The 23,794-nt window shown below is 37.2% G+C and overlaps 1 protein-coding gene across 1 annotated transcript in view; it reads left to right on the top strand.

Annotated features, from left to right (window-relative positions):
* Positions 1-3,769: 3,769 nt before the first annotated feature.
* LOC137284801 (WD repeat and FYVE domain-containing protein 3-like) overlaps positions 3,770-23,794 on the top strand; it is an 84,033-nt gene continuing 64,008 nt past the window's right edge. The window contains exons 1-7 of the mRNA XM_067816784.1: positions 3,770-3,961; positions 15,061-15,184; positions 15,902-16,176; positions 17,568-17,760; positions 18,380-18,566; positions 19,116-19,282; positions 20,391-20,420. Coding sequence (XP_067672885.1) covers positions 3,770-3,961; positions 15,061-15,184; positions 15,902-16,176; positions 17,568-17,760; positions 18,380-18,566; positions 19,116-19,282; positions 20,391-20,420 — 1,168 coding nt within the window. The remainder of the gene's footprint in view (positions 3,962-15,060; positions 15,185-15,901; positions 16,177-17,567; positions 17,761-18,379; positions 18,567-19,115; positions 19,283-20,390; positions 20,421-23,794) is intronic.

The raw sequence follows: 23,794 nt of genomic DNA on the forward strand, positions 1-23,794 counted from the left end.
GCTGTTGAGATTAATTGATATAATTTAGTTGTAGTGATCAAATGACTAAGCAATCAATCAAATTTCTCATAATCAAACACAAACAATTTTTTGACCACTGCTTTAGTGTTTGGAAACTTGATGTTGGAGCATATCTTCAAAGTTGTCAGGGCCTGAAAACATGTTTATTTCTTAGAAATTTCACTTCACTAAGTGAAAATTCATGATTGAATATTTCCTGAAGACACCAGGACATTTATGGTCATGATATATTAGTCATTAAAGCAGCAAGTTGTATCATGTTATACATACATGTATCTGCACTAGCATCCTGGATAAGAAAATCAGAAAAATGGCGCTAACCAATTTCTTTCAATGACTGTTCATTGGTTTTAAAGCAATCATCAATTGTAAGATTTCAACCAATTCCCAACACTTTCCATAACAGGTGACATGTGGTGATGTAACCTAAACCCTTTAAAGTAGCATTAACACCAGCTCACTTACTTATTGACATGATTGACGTTTAGATACTGATTAAACTACCTCCAGGCTCTAACCCAAGCAATGTGATTCTGATTGCCCTCTTGCTTGTATTTCACTATATTAGTATCATAGTACTGGACACAGTGTTGTTGATCAGGTTTGTGTTTAAGGGTGTATTTTTTTGTAAGTTAAAAAGACCCTTTAAGATCCAGGATAGAAAAGGTCTTCAGCAACCCATGCTTGCCACAAATGGTGACTATGCTTATCGTACGAACCGACTAACTGGATTGGGTGGTCAGGCTTGCTGACTTGGTTGACCCATGTCATCAGTTCTAAAATTGTGCAGATCAATGATCATGGTGTTGATCACAGGATTGTCTGGTCCAAACTTGATTATTTACAGACCGCCACCATGTAGCTGGTATATTGCTGAGTGCAGCGTAAAACTTAACCCACTTATTCCCTCATTTAAATTTTACAGTACCAGAGTTAACATGCTTGAAGACATTTCCAGAACAATAAAGCCATGATACCAATGGAATGAGAGCCTGAAATTCAAGGTCTGTGGTTTGTCCCCCAGAAAAAATTAAAAAAGCAGTCATCTGTGATGGTGTATGGTCCTGGGCATAGAGCTGTCTAACCCCGATTTCTTGAATCAAACTTAAGTCTGAGTTTTGACTTAAGTTAGAGTTATTACTCAAATTTGAGAAAATGCCTTTCCCAGAGTGTACTGACATTGCTATTATATTTAAACACAGTAGACAGTTTGAGTTTGGTGGATAGATTACTTAAGTAGTGTGAGCTTTTTGATTTTTAAAATGCAGTTGAGTTAATAATTCAGATTGTCAAACTCAGTTTGATATTTGAGTAAAAACTTAGTTTGTTTTGAGAAATCAGGGCCAGATCACAAATCAGTTGAAGTTATGCTATGTTGAATGTGTAGAGTTTCTGAATGGGTGACCATGTTTGACAGCTTGACTCCAGAGTGTTACTAGAACTTCAGACAGGCCCCACAGTGAAGCACCTGTCATACATGTGGTCACCTTAGGCAAGTGAATTTGTTCAAAATTGCATCTGTTCACTGAGCAGAAAATAGGTACCCTGTAAGACAAGTCATGTGACTATTTACTAAGTTCCAGCATCTAATACTAAGTGACTGGCAACCTGGTGGTGCTATATAAATGAATTATTTTATTAATTATCTTTAATTTAGATTGATTAGGCAAGTGTAGCTTGCCTCAGCTCGGTTGTTTGAAATAAACAATTCTTCTGGACTCCTGTGGATGTTATTTTTATGTAAATATTTTGTGAAATATATTTTCAAATAAGATAAATTTATTTATGGGATGATCGTCAACTCTTATAGTACATCAGAGCAGAGGACCACCCATACTCAAATAATTTTTTTTTTAAAAAAAGCTAGAACAATCTTTTTTTTTCTTATCTTGTCTCAGGGAAGTGATGGTGTTCATTCTGTGTGGAAATCGAGCAGTAGAGGACATAACATGTACGCTAGATGGTATCCCTTTACGTGTACAGGTGACTACCTGATAGGGGGGTCACTCATTAGAGCTGTTGTTTATTGTCTTAAACTGTAAACCCCAGAAAAGTTGATTTTGTTGACTGTTCAGTTTGCATACCTTTTTGTGTTCAACTTCTCACACCCAAATATATGAAGTATTACTGGTGAGCTTTTTATCAAAGATCAACTTTTTTGCACAATTCTTTATGGAGATATGTTACTTTCATTTGCTAATCATTATACAGCTTGAAATGTCTTGATCTAACAACTTAGTCAGTTTATGTATGTTTAGCTCCCATCTGAAATGGTGGAAAATTGCAGATTAAAAGTCAGATGTTGGAAAGTTTTTACAGTAAGCAACATCAATTTCCTTTATAGCCAACATACCATAATATTAGCTATACCAAATGATTTTTTTCATATTACAGATAACTGAATACAAATAACATTGTCCGATAGCTGACATTCTACTGATTTTAAATCACTTTTCCTTTTGAAAATCGGACCATGAATAAACATTTTAGAGGCAATTAAAGTGTCTAACTTCTGGGTCCAGGTTTGATCAAGTGTGTTCATAATTACTGGAAAATCGCGGACCACTTTTTTCGTCGAAAATATCTTAATTTTTCCATAACTCTGCTGTTTTGGGGGGTATTTAAACAAAATGTGACGCACAGGGTTATTGGATAACCCTGATTTCATTTTTGGCATCAGAATTCAGATACATGTAATGGATTAACAGTTATTTTATATATTTAAGCACAAATTAGATAAACAGCACACGCCCAAGTAACATGGACCATGACTCCAGGGGGCGCACACTGTCAAAATTGCAGATTAAACGTCAGATGTTGGAAAGTTTTTGCAGTAGGCAACGTCAGTTTCCTTTATAGCCAACATAATATTAATATTTATAATTCTTGTATGTGCAAATGCTAACAGTAACAGGCAGTGAAAAAACATAAGAAAAATAAAGGTCCAGCAATTTGTGAACTACATATGTGTGCAGTAAATATTTTATTGTTCTTGTGATGTTTTCACATTTGTTCTTTTTTCATTTTTATAATGTCTTCCTCAGCAGTATTCCAGGTTTGTAAGAAGTCTGAAAACAATCCATTGTGAAATGTATGTTGGAGGTTCTTGTTTCATTTGAATAAGTTCAACAGTGCGATTTTCTTTATACAACTAATTCCAGTTCCTGAGGCTGAAATCTTAGATTATATTATCTCCTTGATTGGCATTCTAGCAGTTGAAGAAATGAAGAATGAGGACAAATTTTATGGATATGCAACTTCTTCATTCTGTAAAGGCGACATTTTGCCATAGATACAAATGTCCTCAAGCAACCCATAAAATTGTCCTCATTCTTCTAGACTAAACTGTATTGTATTAGACTAGTTAAAGTATGGATGTAACAGTAGCTATGGAATGTCAAGACTATTTGTAGTGTTTAGGACATGTGATGCTTCGTTTGATTGGCTCTGTTAATAAACATACTGACTATCCTGCTAATCTGTCATATTATCATGTGATCATTATCACAGAAAATGTTTTGTGAAAAGATATTCTTCTTCTTCAGCTGAACATTGTTTTCAAGATAGGCAGCCAGAACCACTACTATTTAGAGATGTCTTTCTCATGGTCTATTGTTTTCATTTTTATGACACATAAGTAGGCAATTTGTTGTTATTTTCTGTTCAGCTCTATATTTTTATAGGCATGTTGTTAGTGTAACTGTCTTTTTTATGTTATAATTTTTGTCTTTGCAGAAGAAATTGAACCATGAGTTTTATGAAGAAGCTTGTGGGGCAGAAGTTGATGTCGGACTCTGCCCGGCAATCTCATGTTCAGGACAATGCTCTTGGACTCATGCATTTACGCAAATTGTTCGCGGAATTCCGTCATCCCACTGCCAAAGCAACTCAAAAGGACCAAGAGGACAAACTGTATAACATGCTGCCTCTATTCTGCAAGGTGAGATACATGTGCAAAAGCTGAATTGAATCTGTTTCCTATCCTAATGCAGTGTTTATTCCAGTTGCTGGAAAGGTAGTGTACCTGTTAGAACAAACGTGTGCAAAGCTTTTCTGGTGTCTTCTGCTGTGATACTGCTGGAATATTGGTAAAAGCGTCTTAACGCCAAACTCACTCATTCTTAGGATAAGCAGCAAATCTGATACAGTGCTAGACTATAGTGAAAGCAGAGCTGTCATCGCCACAGTGACATTCATGTGTCGTGAATTCAGTGAGGCACTCAACAATGCTATGCATGATTTGTTGTATTGCTCTCTTACCCTGTAATTTCATTTGAAGGTTTGAAGACCCTTGGTTCATTGCATTCTAACTTGAAGGTGTTATTCATTAGCATGGAGATTGCCTTGTAACTAGGGTGCCCATGTATGCAGATTGATCTTTTCTGGTGGAATCATATCAGCAAATAGATCATGTTGTTGAAAGTTAATAACTCGGTTATAGTTGATGAGTACATGTTACATTTATGATGGGAGATGCTGTCAAAATTGTAAATACACCTGTTGATGCACACAGGAAATATTTCCTGCACAATGAGTGTAAGAATGTGATTATGTTGAGGCGCCATGCTCCAAATAGCAAATTAAGCATAAGAATGTGCAGAATGCTTGCACCAGAATGTTATTGGGCATTTCATGCTCATTTAGCTTCTTGAAACATAGCCATTGTATGGTTATGCCTCTATTTTGGGAGGAATTATATATTGTTCAACTTTTCTTCCTTCCTGGATGTTCTTATAGTTTTTCATAGCTAAAAACAGAATTCAATTTATTATTGGTATTATTATGAACATACACAGATGGTGAACATTAGGACATCAACGGATGCAATGTGAGGATATGTAATAATGTGTCATAAATAATGGGTGATGATTATGAATATATATTCATGAATACAATATGGAGTCAGCAGCAGATGTATTACTTATCATATACATTGAAACAATAACAAATAAATTATTTGACATGGTTTGCCCATATAGACAGTATTCATTTTATCACTACATCGTAACAGCGAATAACTTAATGTTTTGGTTGACTGGAACTCAAGTGGCCTTGGCAAGTGGCACAAGTTATGCCACTGCATGCAGGGGTTACATTTTTTCTCAAAAGCCAATTGCCACAGGGCAAGAGACTTTAAGAGAGTAACTTGTCCTGAGTGATTTTTTTGCTTTCCTTGATTTTTATGACATAATTATGAAAGAATAAATCAACGCAGTGTTTGATGTTAATGTTTAGTGGACTGTTTATTGAGAAGTGATAAATAGCAAAGATAACTCTACTTATTACAAAGATAACTCTACTTTATTTAAATTTAACAGCTACATTTTGAGCAGATATGAATTGAAATCCAAGTTTATTTGCAGGTTGAAACCGTAAGCTGAAATAACCTAGTAGCCCACCGACAAGTAAGAAACCATTATTTGATTGCCCTAAATGAAAACTGACTGGGCGTCAGGCGTCAGGCAATGGGATATTTTAACCCCTGGCATGGAGATATCGTTTTGATACATAAGAGTGAGTTAGTGAATGACTTAAGTTTTGCGCTGCACTCTGCAGTGATTCAGCTATTTGGTGTGTCTGTAAATAATCGAATCTGGACCAGACAACTGATGAATAAGAGGTATTTTCAAGTAAAACCTCTTTCTCCTTAGTAATAGTACGCATGAATGTAAATCTGTTGAGGGTGCTCAAGGTTCTATACCTCCATACACCCAAAAACATATTGATGTCAAAGTCTGCATATTTTGTCATTAATACAGAAAGGGTCTTTAGACAACAGTATTTATGTGTTCTTCTTTTGTTTTGGTATGTGACACCAAATCAGTTAACGCAAAGGCACATGACATCGTGTGTTGTCAAACCAGGTGGTTTCATCAAATATTGAAAAATACGTACCCAGCATGTAGTGTTCTGTGACAAATACAATGTACATGTATTATGGATTTATTTTCACAAGATTTTAGTCTTGAAATGCCATGTATAGTACAGGGACTGGGATAGAGAAGTTTGACAGTCTGGTCAGTCTGTATCAATGTTTCCATTCTCCGGTCGTGCCCCGTTTATCCGAACCTCAGATATCCGGAAAACTTGCCTTCAGAACGAAAATTCCTTAAAACGAATTCACAACATTGTTAAATTACTCACCTATCTGGAAATCCGGTTTCCGTAACCGTACGGTAATTTTCACATACAAAACACTAAATTAAATTATGTGCATTTTTTGTCTCTCATATCCGGATGGTTGAGCACCTGTGTGTTTACACACATGATTACCGAGGGCCTTTTGTGCCGTAACATAGAAGTCGGCAGTCTTTGAAGTGTGAGAAGATTACCTACCTCTGAGTATCAAGGTGACACTGAGTTAATTTTGAGGCGTGTCACTTTGTGGGTCACTGTAATTAATAAATCTGGATGAGCAAGCAAGCCTGGACAGCTGTGAGCAAAAAGACAATTGCTAACTGCTTTCGTCATGTGGATATTATCAAATCAAATGAGGACCCACAAGAAGACATAGCCTTGTCGGAACTTCGTGATGTACTACGATCCCGTGCCCAAGTTGCAACTGTGACTGTTACTGCCAATGATCTTGTGTGAATGTTGACAGTGACGAACTGACAGACGAAAGTCCTCTTGCTTTTCTATACAGCCAGTGCAAAAGGCTATGATTGATTTCTTCAAGTGAGTATAACTGCATATGCACTAATATTTGTTTATATGTGCCGTAATCAATAAAGATTTTGTCTGATGCCTAGTATGTTTGTTTCTTTGTACGTTTCTTTGTACATAAGGCCCGTGATTCAGATATCCAAAAAATTACTTATACGGACAATTTCAGTGAAAACACAAGTGTTCGGATAAATGGGGCACAACTGTTCCTAATTATTGTGGTTTGTTCATACCCAAGCGAAAAATAACTTTAAAATGACAGTTGATCCGATTGTCACAGGCCAACGTAGTCAGTCATTCAGAATCTTCAGTTCAATTATTATCATCTTGAATTATAGCTTAGCACATAAAGAACTGGAGAAAGCCGAAGTTTTTCTTATTGTCTAACCAAATGTCAAAATGGCTTGAAGGCGGACGACGCTTTCAATTGCATATAGTCGTCCCTCACATTAACACATGTCTTGGGGTCAGTGGATGACCCCCTGCAATATTGTAACTATTACATAACACGGAACCATGGCCAAGTAAAATTGTATTTTCCATGAACATAACAAAACTGTCACAATTTCGTGTTTTGTGCTCAGTCAAAACTATATATATCGTATCATTGGAGGTGAAAAAACTGACTTTGTAAATGAAAATATGGGAACTTGCAATCAAACATCACATGACAAGATAATTGTAATGTTGTTCCTGTTACGCTACCTGTTATTCAACTAAGCCATAAATAGTGCTCAGCTGTGCACTGATGCTTTGGTGCAATGTACCAGTGATTCAGGTAAAAACGATCTTTTAATATAAAATGTAAAGATTATGTCCATTATCAGAATAATTAATATCATAAGCAGTTATTTTGACAGAGATATCATATATTGCTTTTGTATTAGTATAATGCATGTGCTCTACGAACATATTTAACATAATAATTAACATACTACTGATAGTAGGCTAAGCACTTGTAGGGAAGTTACCTGGCGGTATACAGTGGAAGCTGTCAAAACCGGCATCTGTCCAATCCGGCAAGTTCTCAACATTGGCATATCATCTCAGTCCCATTCATGACCTGTGTTCGATTCCCCACATGGGTACAAGTCCATTTTCTGGTGTCCCCCACTGTGATATTGCTGGAATATTGCTAAAAAGTGGCGTAAAACTAAACTCACTCACTTACTCACCCATTCATGACTTGTACATTTATCATCAGCTCTACAATCCGGTATCTTGTCGAAACCGGATTATTTCTTCAGTCCCATTGAGTGCCAGTTTAGACAGCTTCCAATGTACATTTTACATAGGAGACAGTTTGACAAGTCACCGTTTCCTGCGGTATATATGCCACTGATTGTAAAAAAAGATGTAGGCTATTAATTGTCAAGCAAGACATTTGGTGAGTCAATAATGGAGGTCTTGAAAGCAATGGATTACGACGCTGTAATCTGTTTGTGATTGCTGAGAATAAAGCTAAATTGGTGCCATTGCGGTAGCTGTGAAAAAACCTGGACCCACGCAAATGTGGTAAGCGGAAATTCTACGCATATGGAACGACTTAATGCCATTTCTCTGACATTTTTTCCATTGTCACTATAGATGATTTTAATAAGTGAAAATGGGATTGAATTTAATAAAATATAATATGTGTTAACCTACGCTATAACACATCACAGCAAACATTTTAAGTACTCAGCTGATGGCGTCATGTCTCATAGTCTGTTGCTGTTCATCTGATTATTATTGAGAAAACCCTGCATGTTTTAGGCATCTAAAAAAACCATAGATATGTATGATAAACACTGTTAATTGCAGTCCGCACTGAATTTCACTAGTTTACAACATGATTAACCAGAGCTCAACAGCGGATTTGTTAATGTGCTATTTTCAATGATGTGACGGGGTGTGATTTTTTTTATGGACTACCTCGCGGTTTAATTGAATCACAAAGAGTGTTATTGTTAGGGGTGACTGTAATATGATATGACTGGGAAATATTCTTGACTGGTAAAATTTTAGGCCCCTGGACACAGTGTCCAATAAATAATTAAGTCAGCGGAAACACTGTGTATTCACTACTAGTTGGATTTGACCAATGGCATTTAACCCTGTATCTCTTATCTACAACATTATTGTTTAAGTAGGAATAGTAAGAATATAATGTCATAATTTGATCACAGAAAAATAGTAAATAAGAAAGGTATTTATTTGGACTGATAAGTTATTGTCATTTGGGTGCTTGTTTAAAATGTTATGACCTTATGACCACATCTCACCTTTGCCAGTCTGACCAGTTGATGTGACTGAGGATTTTCAGGAATTATTTCGAGGTCCAAAGCAAATGGTTGACTATGCTGACCTGCTTGACATTGACAAGCTGGCAACAGATGGCACACTTCATGGAAATGTCAAAATTATAGCATTTGTAACCAGAATAGAATAGCAGTGTCACTTAAATTTTATGTGAATGCTGTGATCGAATTAGTTACTGTCATAACTGTCTTTATTGAATGATCCACATGTTTTTAGTCAAGATGTTTGGTGGAACCAGCATTGCCTAGTAGTTGCTAGCCTTGCTCCAAGGCTGTCCTGAAATCTTAGTCGGTGGATGTATAGTAATTCTATTATTTAAAGAGGCAAGTCTAGTCACGTGGAGAGTACTGTAATTTATATATTTTTAGACATTTTGTTGAAGCTTTTAATTATTACCTCAGAGATGTGCAGGTTTAAGTATTTGGGTCTATTCTCATTTTTTAAAATCCATTTTAGTGCAATATGTTCAGCAAATCAAATCACGTCACTGGATTTCATAGTAATATGGGTCACATGCAAGTCACAAGTGCTACAAGAGAGCTTACCATGAGTAATCTGGTTGCTTGTGTGTCATTGTACTTAAATGGCTGCTTGTTCTGGCTGCCATCACTTGTTTTTTGTATGGCCTGTATAAAATACTGGTTACTTACAGGAGCAGTATTTTATAGTTGGAATATTGCTCTCAGAAACATGATGATTTTCATTTAATTTTTGTTTCAACTGAAATTAAGTAGTTTATTATTATTCATATGTGACTGTTATGTTGTTATGTTGTAAAATTTGAATAAATTGAATTGAAATGCCTGTAAAAATATGATCATAAGGAAATGTTTTGTGACATCATTATCTCTGAGGTCTCGGACACTCAATAAACAACACAACTAGCTTGGACTGCGATAAATGGCTACAAGGCCTTCACCACAGTTGGCCCTTGACAGTTGAAATATCTTCCTGTTCAACTCACTGCCACCTGCCTAGAGCCTTTCCAAGTCCAATCTCAATACGTTTCTGTTCAGGAAAGCATGTTCCTGCTAAACAAATTTGTAGCGCTTTGAGCATGCACTAGTGCATGGAATAAACTGTGTTATTGGTGGAGTACTTTTAGCAGCATTTTTGGAAGAGTGGTATTAATCAGATGATATCGTGAACCACTCAAAATTATAGTAAGTGAAATCAGAATGGATAGATGTTGCTGTTACAGTGGTTACCATTAGGAATTAGTCATGTATCCACATTGAAAGATTATGTGGTTGTGTAATCCATCATACATGTTTATTGATCTATACCTTTAAGAACTTACAATTGCATGAGTTTTTCCCTTTTATATCCAAAGTAATGTTATCATATATACATGTATTATTATACTTTTAGCAGAGCTGTGATGATATGTCGGAGGATCAATAGTTATGATTCCTTATCTGACAATAAATAAATCTTTGCTTTTTTATTGGGATATGTAATGTTAACCTTAAAGTCATTAATTTTCACTTGAAATTGAAAAATGAAATGTCAAAGTTAATGTTGTTACTTACTATCAAAATATACTTTTTAAAGAATATAAGGGAAGATATCATATCATGATATGCATCAATTCAAATCATATTGTTCCTAGATAATGTTTCATGAAATTTCTGGATTGCCACACCTCTGTTCTTTTTCAGAAGAAGTTCTCCTAGGGATAAATGTATAGCATTAAAATGTCTATTTTAAAATGCCAACAACAGTTGTAACAATATTTCAATAAATATTTTACAAAACAAAAAACTTGTTTTTATCTTGTGAGACCACCCCTACAACTTACCTCTTACCTCTTACCGCCCTAAGATCGCAGGCGCTTTTCATGTTACAGCACCAATCGAGCTACTTATGCTCCTGCAGTCTCCCCTGTCCGGTACCTCTCTTCGATGTGCTCACGTCTTAGATGTCCGTAAAACTCTCAGAGCTTATATCAAACGAACTGCTAATTTCTGTTGTTGTGCTGTTATGGCGGAGGGAGAGCTGGTCTGCCAGCGAACAAGCAAACCATCTCTAGATGGCTTGTTTCTGCCATTTGTATGGCTTACACTCATAAAGGGTTAACCATACGTAGTGGGTTAAAAGCTCATTCGGTTAGGGCAGTGGCTACATCACAGGCTTATGCAGTGGCATTGCCCATTGAGGAGATCTGCTCAGCAGCTATTTGGTGCTGGCCGAGTACGTTCATCCAACACTACCAGTTGGACAAACACTCACGGGAGCGTGCTCAGTTTGGCCAAACAGTTCTCACCAGTGGAGAGAATCCAGACCCCCTAGCTGAATAAGCTTTCGATCTCATGACCTTGTTTCAATTTTTTCCTAGTGGTAGGTTCCAAAGAATCACTCTTGTTCTTATTGGTTCTAGTTATTTACTGGTGGTGGTATTTTTTCATTATAGCGTCAATATATGCTATTATTCGCTGTTATTCCCGGCACTGTTTTCTTTGGTTTGGGAAATTCTCAGTGTAGAGAATGGGGCATGGCCATACTTCCCACCTGCTGGGAGGACAGGGGAATGGCATACGTCCGTCGCTTATGAGCTACTGTTTTTGATTGGCTCTGATTATCCTCATTTGCCAGGCCCCCGCCTGATTGACATCAACGGTCTCGGTGATTGGTTAAGTGTATTTCTCTGTCTCTCGCAGACCCGTGAAGGTCCCTGGGTAGAATAGGCCTTCAGCAACCCATGCTTGTCATAAGAGGCGACTAACGGGATCGGGTGGTCAGACTAACTGACTTGGTTGACACATGTCATTGGTTCCCCATTGCGCAGATCGATGGTCATGTTGTTGATCACTGGATTGTCTGGTCCAGACTCGATTATTTACAGACCGTCGCCATATAGCTGGAATATTGCTAAGTGCGACGTAAAACTAAACTCACTCACTCACTGTCTCTCGCAGCTTCTGCAGTATATGAGAGTGTGTGAAGAGTACACGTTAGCAGACAGAATGCCTCTCCCAACTCACATTCGTTGGGAGTCTGTCTTATGCCATATATGTACCCCAAAGAGGACTTCTCCTGAAAAAGAATTATACAAACCTGTAGAGGTTATGAATTCTTTGAAGAATGTCCTCCTTGGGGTACGGCCACCCTCCTCCCCACATTCTGTCTTGATAGTTCAGCATGAGGTACGAGGTAGACAGCGAGAGTTACCTGCTCTTGGCTGTTGGGGTCTCACAAGACAAAAACAAGTTTTTTGTTTTGTAAAATATTTATTGAAATATTGTTACAACTGTTGTAGGCATTTTAAAATGGACATTTTAATGCTATATATGTACCCCAAGGAGGACATCCTTCATAGAATTCATAACCTCTACAGGTTTGTATAAATTTTTAGTATACTTAAGTGTTGATATTTCTAATAATATTTTAAATTTTATATTTACAAGTCATTTTATGTTGATAGGTTTAAGGAATGATGTTATATATGTTGATGGTATTGTGCATTTTCCATAATTGCCCTTTTGATGAGCAATGATGGTTCCTTAAATAAGAACTAGCTTGAAGCAGTAATCAACTTTTCAAGGACACATTTAACAAAAAGTAATCAAAAACATTTTAGTCTTACTTAGATGCTACAATGTAAGTTCTAACCTGATACCTGTGCTGAAGTGGTATTAAAGTTGCATGTTGAATAATGTGTTTGAAGTGAAACAAGATCCATGGCAGAAAGCATAACTACCTTGGCTTTAAAATGGACTTTTTAATCTGAACATCAGCAGTTCCTGTGTTATTTACTCATAGACTACTGACTACATGTGTAACATTGATATTTTTTGAGAGCTATTTTGACTCATCAGTAAAATGATGGTTTTGAAAGTCTACAGGCTTGTTAATGGAAATTGTAGTGTCTATTGTTTTCTGAAATTATCATCATTCAATCTAATTTTAGACAGATCTTGTTGCCTCTGTACGTGAAATTTGTCTAAGCACACCTCATTTTGTGTTTCGGAATTTTTCTTGTCATCCAGTCAATGTTGAGTCTAACTTTTGGAATGACTGAACAAAGCAAAGCAAAATATTTTACTTGTATCACCAAGGTAAACTAACATTGATTCTGAAAGAGTAGTGGTACCCATGTGTTGTTGTGGCTATTTTAATGCATCCTGTTGATTCTGAATGAAATGTCTTCATCAGTGTGGTACAAAATGAAGCTGTATATACAGTCGAACCCCATTGTCTCGAACTCGGTTGAGACGAATTCTCGGATGTGTCGAACTGACATCTCGGTCCCTGCCGATTTCCTTATATTTATCATTATTTTTACCCTGATGTGTCGAACTAGATGTGTCGAATTCCCGGTTGTGTCGAACTCATTTTAGGGTCCCCAAAGGCTCTAACAAGTACAAATTTACCCTTTTGTCTCGAACTGTCAAAGCTTGTTGTTGCAACTGAAAACTTCAGTCGCGCAATCGGAAGTCATCCTCATAAACGTGCTACCTAAAGATCAAAAGTAACGATTAACGGACTCAACAATCAAGTGACATGTTTAACTACGCATCTATACACACATTGTCAGCACACTTACCAACTGAACTTTACTCAAACAATTAACCATAATTAAGTTGTTACTAGTGACACGTTGATCACGGACCGACAGGATATCTCTAAACAAACAATGGCGCATGTTGTTGTCATGTGACAGTCTATGTTAGCGGTCATGTGATTTCCTTGAAAATACAAAATGAGAAGTGAGGAAAACATAGTTGGATTATCTAAATTGATGTTTTGTTTTTGGTTTAGTATTTAAGGTGTAGGATCAATTTTTTTAACCAGTACGGTTAGTAACATGGCAGAGCAATTCAGCGAAGGACCCGATCAGCCCGGGGGGATAACTGGATCGCATGTTACACCTAAAAAGCGAAAATTATCTGTGAAGACAATAGAGACAAAATATGAGGCTGTCATAGCTGTGGAGTCGGGTGGAAAATCCAAAGCAGAAATTGCAACTGAATTGAAATTGAAATTGAAAAATGCTTAATACAGTAAGAAACTTTTTTGAGCAATTCTGCTGTGATGCCATGCCCGAACGCCAAACAGACTGTAATTTCGGATTTTTTTGAAGAGATAAATTCCCCACATGTACGCGTATGTACATTCCGATTCCGTTTGTATGAACTATACAACTTTTTATACTGACTGAAAATGAATTAGTGCTGTCAACTAAATGGGATCGCTTGTGAGTTTGTTAAATTATTCTTGTTCTTATCTTTTTGTATGCATATTTATTTGCCATGACGAATAAAGTGATTGAATTGATTTACATTTGCAATTTAAAGATCAATACTGCCGTAAACGTTTATTGCAAAGATATATTTTTCGTATGTGTATCCTACTGCAAAATAACGATGTGTTAAGCACCGTGGTCGTGTTGGTTCTTGGTCTTTTCAATGCTGACGGATGTGTCGAACACTCGGATAAGTCGAACTTTCCCCTTGGACCCGACGAGTTCGACACAACGGGGTTTGACTGTATTTAGAAAGGTGACTGCTGATTGGCTATACCCATAGTGCCTTCTTATAGATTTAGCAGTCAAAGTATGACCAGTGATGTAACTGTCAATGGAATGTCCTCAAATTTTACACAGAGAGGTACCTTTTTTAAAGTAAAATATATGTATTTTCATGTTGTTAAAAAAATACCAGCGCCATACATTAATGCATGTAACTACCTTAGTGATGTAGTGGTTAGAGTGTCTGTCCTGAGAGCAGAAGGTCGTGAGATTGATCCCTGGCTGCTTCATACATAATGATGTTAAAATATGTACTTGCTGATCCCTGTCTGGTGTTCAGCATTAATGGGTACAGGAAGGACTTGCAGGCTTGGAGTCAGTATAATGTGTCTGAGTAGGTCAGCACTATAAAATCAGCTGAAGTCTGGGCTAGTACAAGCAGCCACACATACACAAGCATGCACATCGTCATATAAGTGAAATATTTGCAAGTGCAACATGATGTGTGATGAAGTATCCATTCTGCAGATATGAATGTGGGATTAAAACACTGAAGATGCAACCTGACAGTACTTTGAAATCTATAATTTATGTTATTGCAGGTATTCGAGAATGCTCCTTCTTGTGAAATGACAGAAAAGTGGGGTGACATCCTACAGTTTTGTAGCCATGTGTCCAAGCTGATGGTCACTGAGATTCGACGCAGAGCATCTAACCAGTCAACAGGTAGGAACTCATTCTTACATGACACCTTGGACAATGCTATGTTCCATCAAACTCCTCACTGATACATTGGGTGGGATGGAGTTCCGCTGCTTGTACAGTGATAGGGTGAGTGATCAGAGTAGTAAAAGCTCTTCACAAAGGCACAATGTGTGAAGTCCATTTCTGGTGTCCATGCTGTTATGTTATTGGACTGCGCACTGAGACTAACAAATAGTACTAAAACTATGTTCATGTATCATTTGATGAGACTTTGTACTATGATTTGTACTTCAACATGATGATGTGTCATGTGTAAAGGTTAGCATTAAGGCTTGTATGTAAGATACCAAGATTATAAAGATGTGTACTGAGATGTGTACATATAACATGGACTGCAAATCTTCAAGACGTGTACTAAATTGTGTTCACGTAACATTGAAGTCTTCACCAACTCGTGCTTGCCACAAAGCAAAAGGTAACTATGCTTGTCGTAAGAGGCGACTACTGGGATCGGGTTGTAAGACCTGGTCGTAAGCTGGCGTATGTCATTGGATCCCATTTGTGCAAATCAGTGCTTATGCTATATGTCACTGGATTGTCTTGTCCAAACTCGATATAATGCTGGAATATTGCTGAGTGCTATATAAAACTAAACTCACTCACTCACTCATGTAACGTTTTATGAAGATGTGTGTTAAAGTCTTTGTACTAATTTCTGTTCGTGTAATGTGACTTCAGAGGCTGCCAGTTGTGCAATCGTCAAGTTTCTAGAGATCGAGTCAGGAGAACCCAACAGCAATGGCTGGACCCTACTTAGTGCCATCAACCTGCTTTCTATCGGTGACCAGGCCTTGATCGACTGCATGACAGCTGCATCCCTCCCTTCCACACTCGTCAAATGTCTCTATCTCTTCTTCGACCTTCCTGCTGACACCATTAGCGACACACTAGAATCTGGTTGTGAATTCAGTCCCAAGGAAAGACGGATACTTTTGCAGAAAGTCTTTGTGCAGGTAAACATCAGAGTAAAGTGGATTGCAAAAGCTACAGATAGGGATGTAGTATATCATCAGGGATCAGAATGTTTTTTCTTGTAAGGTGCCTTATGTCAGCAGACAGATAATTTTGATGTCCCTTTGTGAAAATAAGTGTGCCCATACTCTTTTGTTGATCAAGTTTAACTTAAAACATCACAAAAATTATGTAATTTCAATTCATTGTTCGTTTAATGAGTATTCATCATGTAAACCTGTCAACTTTGAAGCTGGATTTCCAAAACACTTCCAAGACTGCAAGTACAGACCAGCTTCACTTGTCTTGGACCCATACATTAACCCACAAACTATGTTATCATCCAAAATGAATTTCCTGTTATGTACATTGGCATTCAAAATGGCCACACCCAAGTTTGCTGCTGTGAGACTGCCTGTGCCAAAATAGGTTTTGAATCTTTTCAGTTTGTCAGATGTATCACAGTTCTGGACTTTCTTTTCAATGACATCCAGGGCTTCAGAAAACATTTCATGACAGTTTGTCTTCATGCAAACCAAACCTTGCAAAACTTGAAGAAAGTGTGCAAGTGAATTACAAAGGAGTATGCTGAGTACCTTTAACTGAAATGTTGAGTTATGAAATATTTCTGTGATTGTTTCTCCTTCCATTTTGTATCATAACTTGTAAAGCAACAATATTTGAAAGCCGTTTTCTACTGAATGATAACTTTGTATTGCATGTTAAGAATTATATGTAGGCAAGAGGGAAAGGGAATAATATTTGTATTTAATGGGATGTTGAATGGAAGTGATGATAATAACAGTTGTTTACTTTAGCTACAAGTCTTAAGCCTGAGTCTCATAAAATTCCATTCAACTTGGGACCGTTAGACATATTAGCCAATATATAACATTAAAGTCATCTGAAAATGATGTGAAGAGCCTGATTATTTCATCATTGAAGAGCCTGTCATTTAACCTATCTTAGGCAAATAGCAACAAAATATTTGGATAGACACTGCAGTGGATTATCGTTGAAAATCTTTATCTTGACTGTCAACTGATTTTACTTGTATTTTTATGTATTGTATGTATTTTGCATTAGTTGTTATTTATGACTGTGAGTAGAAGTGTTGAAAACACTGATGTTTGTATATATGCATGCAAACCCACAGGGAATGGGGTTAGAATAAGTCCTTTGTGCTCTATTAGGATTAAGAGGTCACTATTTTCAGTTGGGTAGCAAGGCATGTCAGATATTGCATGTTAAACATTCTGATGCTCATTACATCAACCCAAAGTTTGTCAGCCCAGGATTTATATTTTCAGTCTGCTATGATATGGCAGGAATGTAGCTGACTGTGGTATTACACCAGGAACTATGTATATGCATGAATATTGTTGCTGTGTAGGTACTGGTGCGTTTGTGTAACCACATCTCCCCAGCAGAGGAGCTGGCACGGAAGGACGACCTGAGTCTCCTGTTCAGTGCCATCACCAGCTGGTGCCCCTTGTCCAATGTTCCGTGGAGGAAGAGTGCTGCCGAGGTGCTGGTCACGCTGTCGCGCCATGGACTTTCTCACGCTGTCGTCAAGTACATTCATGGTATGGAGCAGACTTCTGTGTAGTTTACTCAGGAATGTGTTTTGAGAAGGTGATATTTGGTTCCGGTTTTCAGCTAAAATGCACTAATTTTGTTTTGCAAAGGTGACATGTATTTGACTTATTTTCAATAAACATGAACGATTATGAAAAAAAGGGATTTTGACACAATATTAATGTAAAGTGCCATGATAGAATCCATGTTACCCAAAGGTTTCTACTCATTTGATAACTGACTTGACTAGATTTTCATGCTCTTTTCATACTTTCATTTGACAGAAACTGTTACATTAATTGTGTTGAGCTTTTAACATAATCATATGATTGAAATTTTTCAATGTTTCATCCGATCCTTGAATATCATCATCATATGTTGACATCTATGGGTGATGCTCATCAGTCATGTGTTTCTTGTTCCAGAGATTATTCACTAACCACTTTTATGTAGCTGACTGCCGCATACTGTACGGTCTCTCATTATTCCAGTTTTGTTGCATGCTGGAATGCACCATACGTATTTGTGGCTTTGTAAGTGTTATCAAAAAAATATTCCATGTGGCATATATTGTGTGTGGTCTAATTTAACAGATCCATTTTCATGAATGTTTTTTTCTTGTTTCAGACAAGGGTTGTGTTCGTCACTGTATAGAAAACATGCAGAGAGTGCAAGAGTTATCTCCCCTGGAGCTAGTCGAAATGTTTGTGACTGTGTTCTGCTTCCTAAAAGATTCCAGTGAGGTGTCACAGACACTGCTTGATGACTTCAGGTCCTGCCAGGGATATGTCTATCTCTCTGAGTTCCTCCTCAGGTGTGTTGTGTGACTGGCACTGAAAGATTATCCTGTAGAAAATTGGATATATGCAAGGAGAAATCTAATCTCACCCATGTCATTGTTGACAAAACTCCCAGTTCTCTTCACCAGTCCTCATTGAAAAACACTTATTGCTAAAAAAGAGAAATGTGAACACACACTTTGAGACAGCCTTACAACTCCCAATCCTGAAGGCCATCAATGAATATTTTTTATTTTTGTTGAATTACTGTTAGTCAGTAGTTATTCTTTCACTTTGTCTGGGTTCGATTCCCCACATTGGTACAGTATGCGAATCCCATTACTGTGTGTGCCGCTATGATATTGCTGGAACGTAAGACATGTGGCAAGTCTTTTTTTTTCGTGTAAGTCCAATAGTTTGCAAATTTATCTAAGAAGATAATATTGAGGACTTGCCTAACCTTTTTAGCAACAATTATGTGTAAGCCCAGACTTTTTTAGATAATGGTAACTACGCACCTGAGAATTGCTAAAGCTGACGTAAAACCGAACTCACTCTTTCATTCTGTGATCCGCTGACTTCAGACTTGAGCAAGATCCTGCAGAGGAGTCACAGCAAGCCCTTCGTAACCTGGTTCTCTTGGTGGGGTCACTGACCACGTGTGGCTACCTGGAGCTCAAGCCCAGCCAGGCCAGCTCAGGATCTCTCTTCCAGATGCCAGGCTTCATCACACCACAGCCGGCTGGAAAAGGTATGTGGCCACTTTCTTCTTGTTCAGGTTGCCTTTTTTTTCGGTAATACTATTTCTGTTTTTTTTTTGTTTTCAGTGACTCTTACACCCAGTTACTTATATTCAATCTAGTACCTCTGTCATGAGACGATTCATGATGACTTACACAGTTCATTCAAGATTGCATGTTTTCTATTTCATTTTTCATTTCTTCTTCTGTAATCAAATAAAAGCAGTATTAACTGTTGGATTTTGTGAGTTCGAGAAGATGCTCAGTCAATGCTGATTTTATGTTACGCCATGAAATGAGGTGTATTTTGGATGGAATGGATTTTGAGTGCATGGGAATGTGTTTGTATTTGTTAGATATGCTGCATTTTAAAGTAGAGATAACATGGTAGTATGTTTTCATGATTGCACAACAGCCTTCATGTTTACATGATCATGTTTAGAGAAAAGCATCGTCTATATTTAGGCTTGCATGATGCAAAGCAAATAGGCTTTAATCTTACATCTTTTCTGATCAGAAACGTACAGTTTTGATGTGTTTGATGAAACTGCTTTTATGATTTTCACTCAGTATGTAATACAACATTCAAATAATACATGTTTTTTTTTATAAAGTGACAGAAAAGCCAGTATTCCTTGGTTTATATTGATCAATTTCATTAAACAATCCCCACGCTGGATCATTTTTGTTTTGGTTTAGGATTCTTGGCCAAATTTCAGGTTTGAAAAAATATGAAAGCACACATAAATAATTTCAGTTTCAATATTTTTTTTCATATAATTTTTAAGTTTATCTTTATGTATAATGATGGTTCTAGTTAATGTGTTTATTTACAGAATAAAATATATATTTTGGGGTGTTAGCAAATCCATAAACTAAGTTATTGTAAAGACTGGTCTCACTGAAGTCATACAATGTTGGTTGTTGCAGGAATTCTGTCCTTGTTTATTAAGTTACCTTTTCAGTGCAATGCCGTTTTTGTTTTTTAAATGTGACTTATGTTTTGTTTCAGATTTTGTTCATGGCATGATTTTGTTTTCCAAAAGGTTGTTTTGTTTCTTTTTTTTCATGAGTTATGTTGACAATGAGTTTATTATGTTTTGTTTGGTATTTTGACAGAGGTTCAACTATTTTCCAGTGGTAGTAACAGTTGAGTACCCAAAACACTGTCTTGTCAGTCATGTGGACAGAGGACTGGAGTTCTTCTAATATCTGTAATACTAGCATGGCTTGCTACTAACAGTTTCCATGTATTCTGGCTTCATTTTGTTTGATGTTCTGCAGATTTATCAAGTTTCACATGATATATTTGTATTAAAATATTCATTAACACATTGTTATACCAAGTGAGAAGTATTTGGTCTCCTACTTGACTAACATGGGGATCAGATGTGCAAATGCAGAGATGCCCACCCCTACGATTTTTTCATATTCCAATATGAGTGCACTAGAATTTCTACAGAATTTTAAGAAAACTCCTGAAGATTGGGATATAGAAACATATTTTCATCAATTAAAAACATTTGTGCTGACAAGAGATGACAAGAATAATATAATGTAGGTAATTTGAAAATCTGCTGTTTGGAGGTATGTGAAATTAATGCTGTTACTATTGATCCTTGAAAATACTATTTGCAAAACTTTTGGGTTGGCATCTCTGAAAATGGCAGTAATTTATTAAGAGTTCATGTACTTGTACTTACACAAGGCCACTTGCTTCTTCTTATTTGATGTTAAGCAGGTTTTATCAATTTTCACACTGATATTTTGGTGAATTTGCATTTTTTTTGTATTAAAGTATTCATTAACATAGTGTTATAACAATTTAAAGGAGCATTTAAGTTTTCGTCACTAACATGACTAACATGGGGAGATGCCTCGATGGCTGCATTTATTAACAGTTCATGTACTTGGACTCAAGGCCATTAGACCATTAGGTGGCGTTACCTGAATTCATCAACTGATGGTTTGTCTGGCACAGACTCATGACTGTTGCAAGGGTTCATAGTTAACTTTGTTGTTTTGTCCAAGACCCTTTAATTTATCCTGCAGAGCTGGGGCAGTGGGATAGCCTAGTCGTTAAGTCGTCCACTCGTCACGCCGAAGGCCCTGGTTCAATTCCCCAGATGGGTACAGTGTGTGAAGCCCATTTCTGATGTCCCCATTCAGTGATATTGCTGGAATATTGCTAAAAGCAGAGTAAAACTAAACTCACTCATTCACTCCTACAGAGTTACCCTTCGGAATTCCAGAATCCTATCATTGTGTGAATCCCAGATTCTTCATGACAGTGAATGTTGATTTGTCAGCATCAAACCTGACACTATGGGTTTCTGTGTGCCAAAAGGTTCCCAACTACTGGATGTAACTGAAACACTGTGGCATCCTTTCTCACAAACGTTACTGGTACAAATTACAGGAGGCAGTCATGATAGTGATGATACAGTTGCTGACATGATAGTGAACCCAGTTCACTCACTCTCACTACACTTCATATTGTTTAACTCTTTCCAGCTTAGTTATATAACAGCGTAGCATGCAACTGTCAAAACATTTTTCCTCATGATTCTAATGTACACATTTTGAAGAAAAGCAAGGGCATACACCTGGTTTGTCATTGAAATTCATCATGCATTCTTTATGCATGCTCAAGTCCTAAAGTCCAGCGTTTGAATTTCCATATTTACCTGATTGTGGTTCATGGTTTGTTAGCACCGTGAGTGTGGGTTTTACAAGATTGGTATTGGTTCAGACTTTCCTTTTAAATTTGGACTCCTTTTCAAATAACTCCCAGAACAAGTACAAGTCTGCACAAAACCTTAGCAGTAAGCATTGGCCTCACTACACCAAACTAACCTACACTCGCCTACATGCAGGCGGGCAGTGGGGAAACATAATGGTTAAAGCACTCACTTGGCTTGCTAAAAACCTGGGTTCGATTCCCCACATGGGTACAATATGTGAAGCCATTTCTGATGTTCCCAGCCATGATATTGTTTGAATATTCCAGAAAGTGGCGTAAGGCCATGCTCTTTCCCTCACTCACTCACTACACCACGCTGCTAATGTACTCAGACGAAGGTCACATTGTGTTCTTGTGTCCTTGAATAGCCTTTAAAAGATGATAAAGTAAGGTCCAGACTCCTCTTTTTCATTTGTTTGGGAACTGAAAATATATATGTAACATATTATTTTGTTTGATTATGTACCAGTATCCAAACGTCATACGTTTCTGATCGTCATATGTTTTCGATCGTCCATTACGATTCCCATTTATAGCGTGATAATGCGGGAAAATCCATGAGAATCAACGTGCATGTCATCAAGGCGATCCCCGCTATTGGTGGGACATCAATATACAATGTGACAGTTTCATGCGTCAACAACAGTTAAAAATCAATGAAAGCTTAATTTATCATGGGAATCATTAATTCAATATCTATCTCATAATCAAATGTATAAAAATCCTTAATCTTTACTCCAAAGATGCCATTAATGTTTTGTCTGCTTTGTTTACTTACTGCCGTACTAGATCACATTACTAGGCATGTGATCACGCTGATAGATATATTTTTGTAGCACGCTGAAATCGCAAACTGATTACGCAAAATTCATTCCCAAACAGATGCTAGTGCCATTTAAATTACTTTGTCTATAGAGGGCTATCAACGCGAAAAGGGTAGATACCAGCAGTGTAATTATGAGGCTGTAGACAATGATGATAAGGCTGTAGTTGGACGGGAATGCTAGAATGTTCCATCTCATATGGTATTCACCACGATAAATGACATGGGAAATCTACTTCCGTAGGTGTTTTGTTCCCGGCTACAGTTTAAACTGTATTAGAGCAAATTAGAAAGGAAAAGTTTTTATTATATCTGCAGTTTGAAAGGTTTGACGGTGTAGTGTGAGTTTTTGATACAGTGGGCATACCGTACTATCACAACAGTGCTAAAAATATTCAGCCAATGAAAGGATCGAAAACACATGACGTCACGTCCGGCGAAACTTTGAGATTGCTTCGACAGCAGTGGCGGATTAACGATAAAAGATGCGTGATATACATAGGAATATAACAATTTATGTACCAAACTGCGTCTTGTCTGAAGGCAGGCTGAACGATATTAAAAGATTGTATTTTTTTTCGTTCACGAAGTACTTTTTCGTTATCTGATCGAAAACCCATTACGCCAGGATATATTGTATTGCATGATGAGGGGAGATCACCTTATATAAAGCCTTTCAAACCTAGGGTTGTGTTTGATGGCTTTATTATTACCTCCATAACCAATGTATTGATCTGGAGGAAGAGAAAAACACTATGCACCTGTCTTGATCAGCTTACCCCAAACAAAGATATTTTTAACTGCAATAATTAAATGTTTAAGCTGGTACATTGTACTGCCTAATCATATGCTGCGTGTTTGTGTGAGCTTGTCCTACTTTACCCTTGATAGATCCTGTAGATGCTGTAGTTGTACAGCCCATGTGACTTTTATGTATCTTGCTTCCCTCCACCAACA

This window comes from Haliotis asinina, chromosome 5, assembly GCF_037392515.1.
Source record: "Haliotis asinina isolate JCU_RB_2024 chromosome 5, JCU_Hal_asi_v2, whole genome shotgun sequence".
Lineage (NCBI taxonomy): Eukaryota > Metazoa > Mollusca > Gastropoda > Lepetellida > Haliotidae > Haliotis > Haliotis asinina.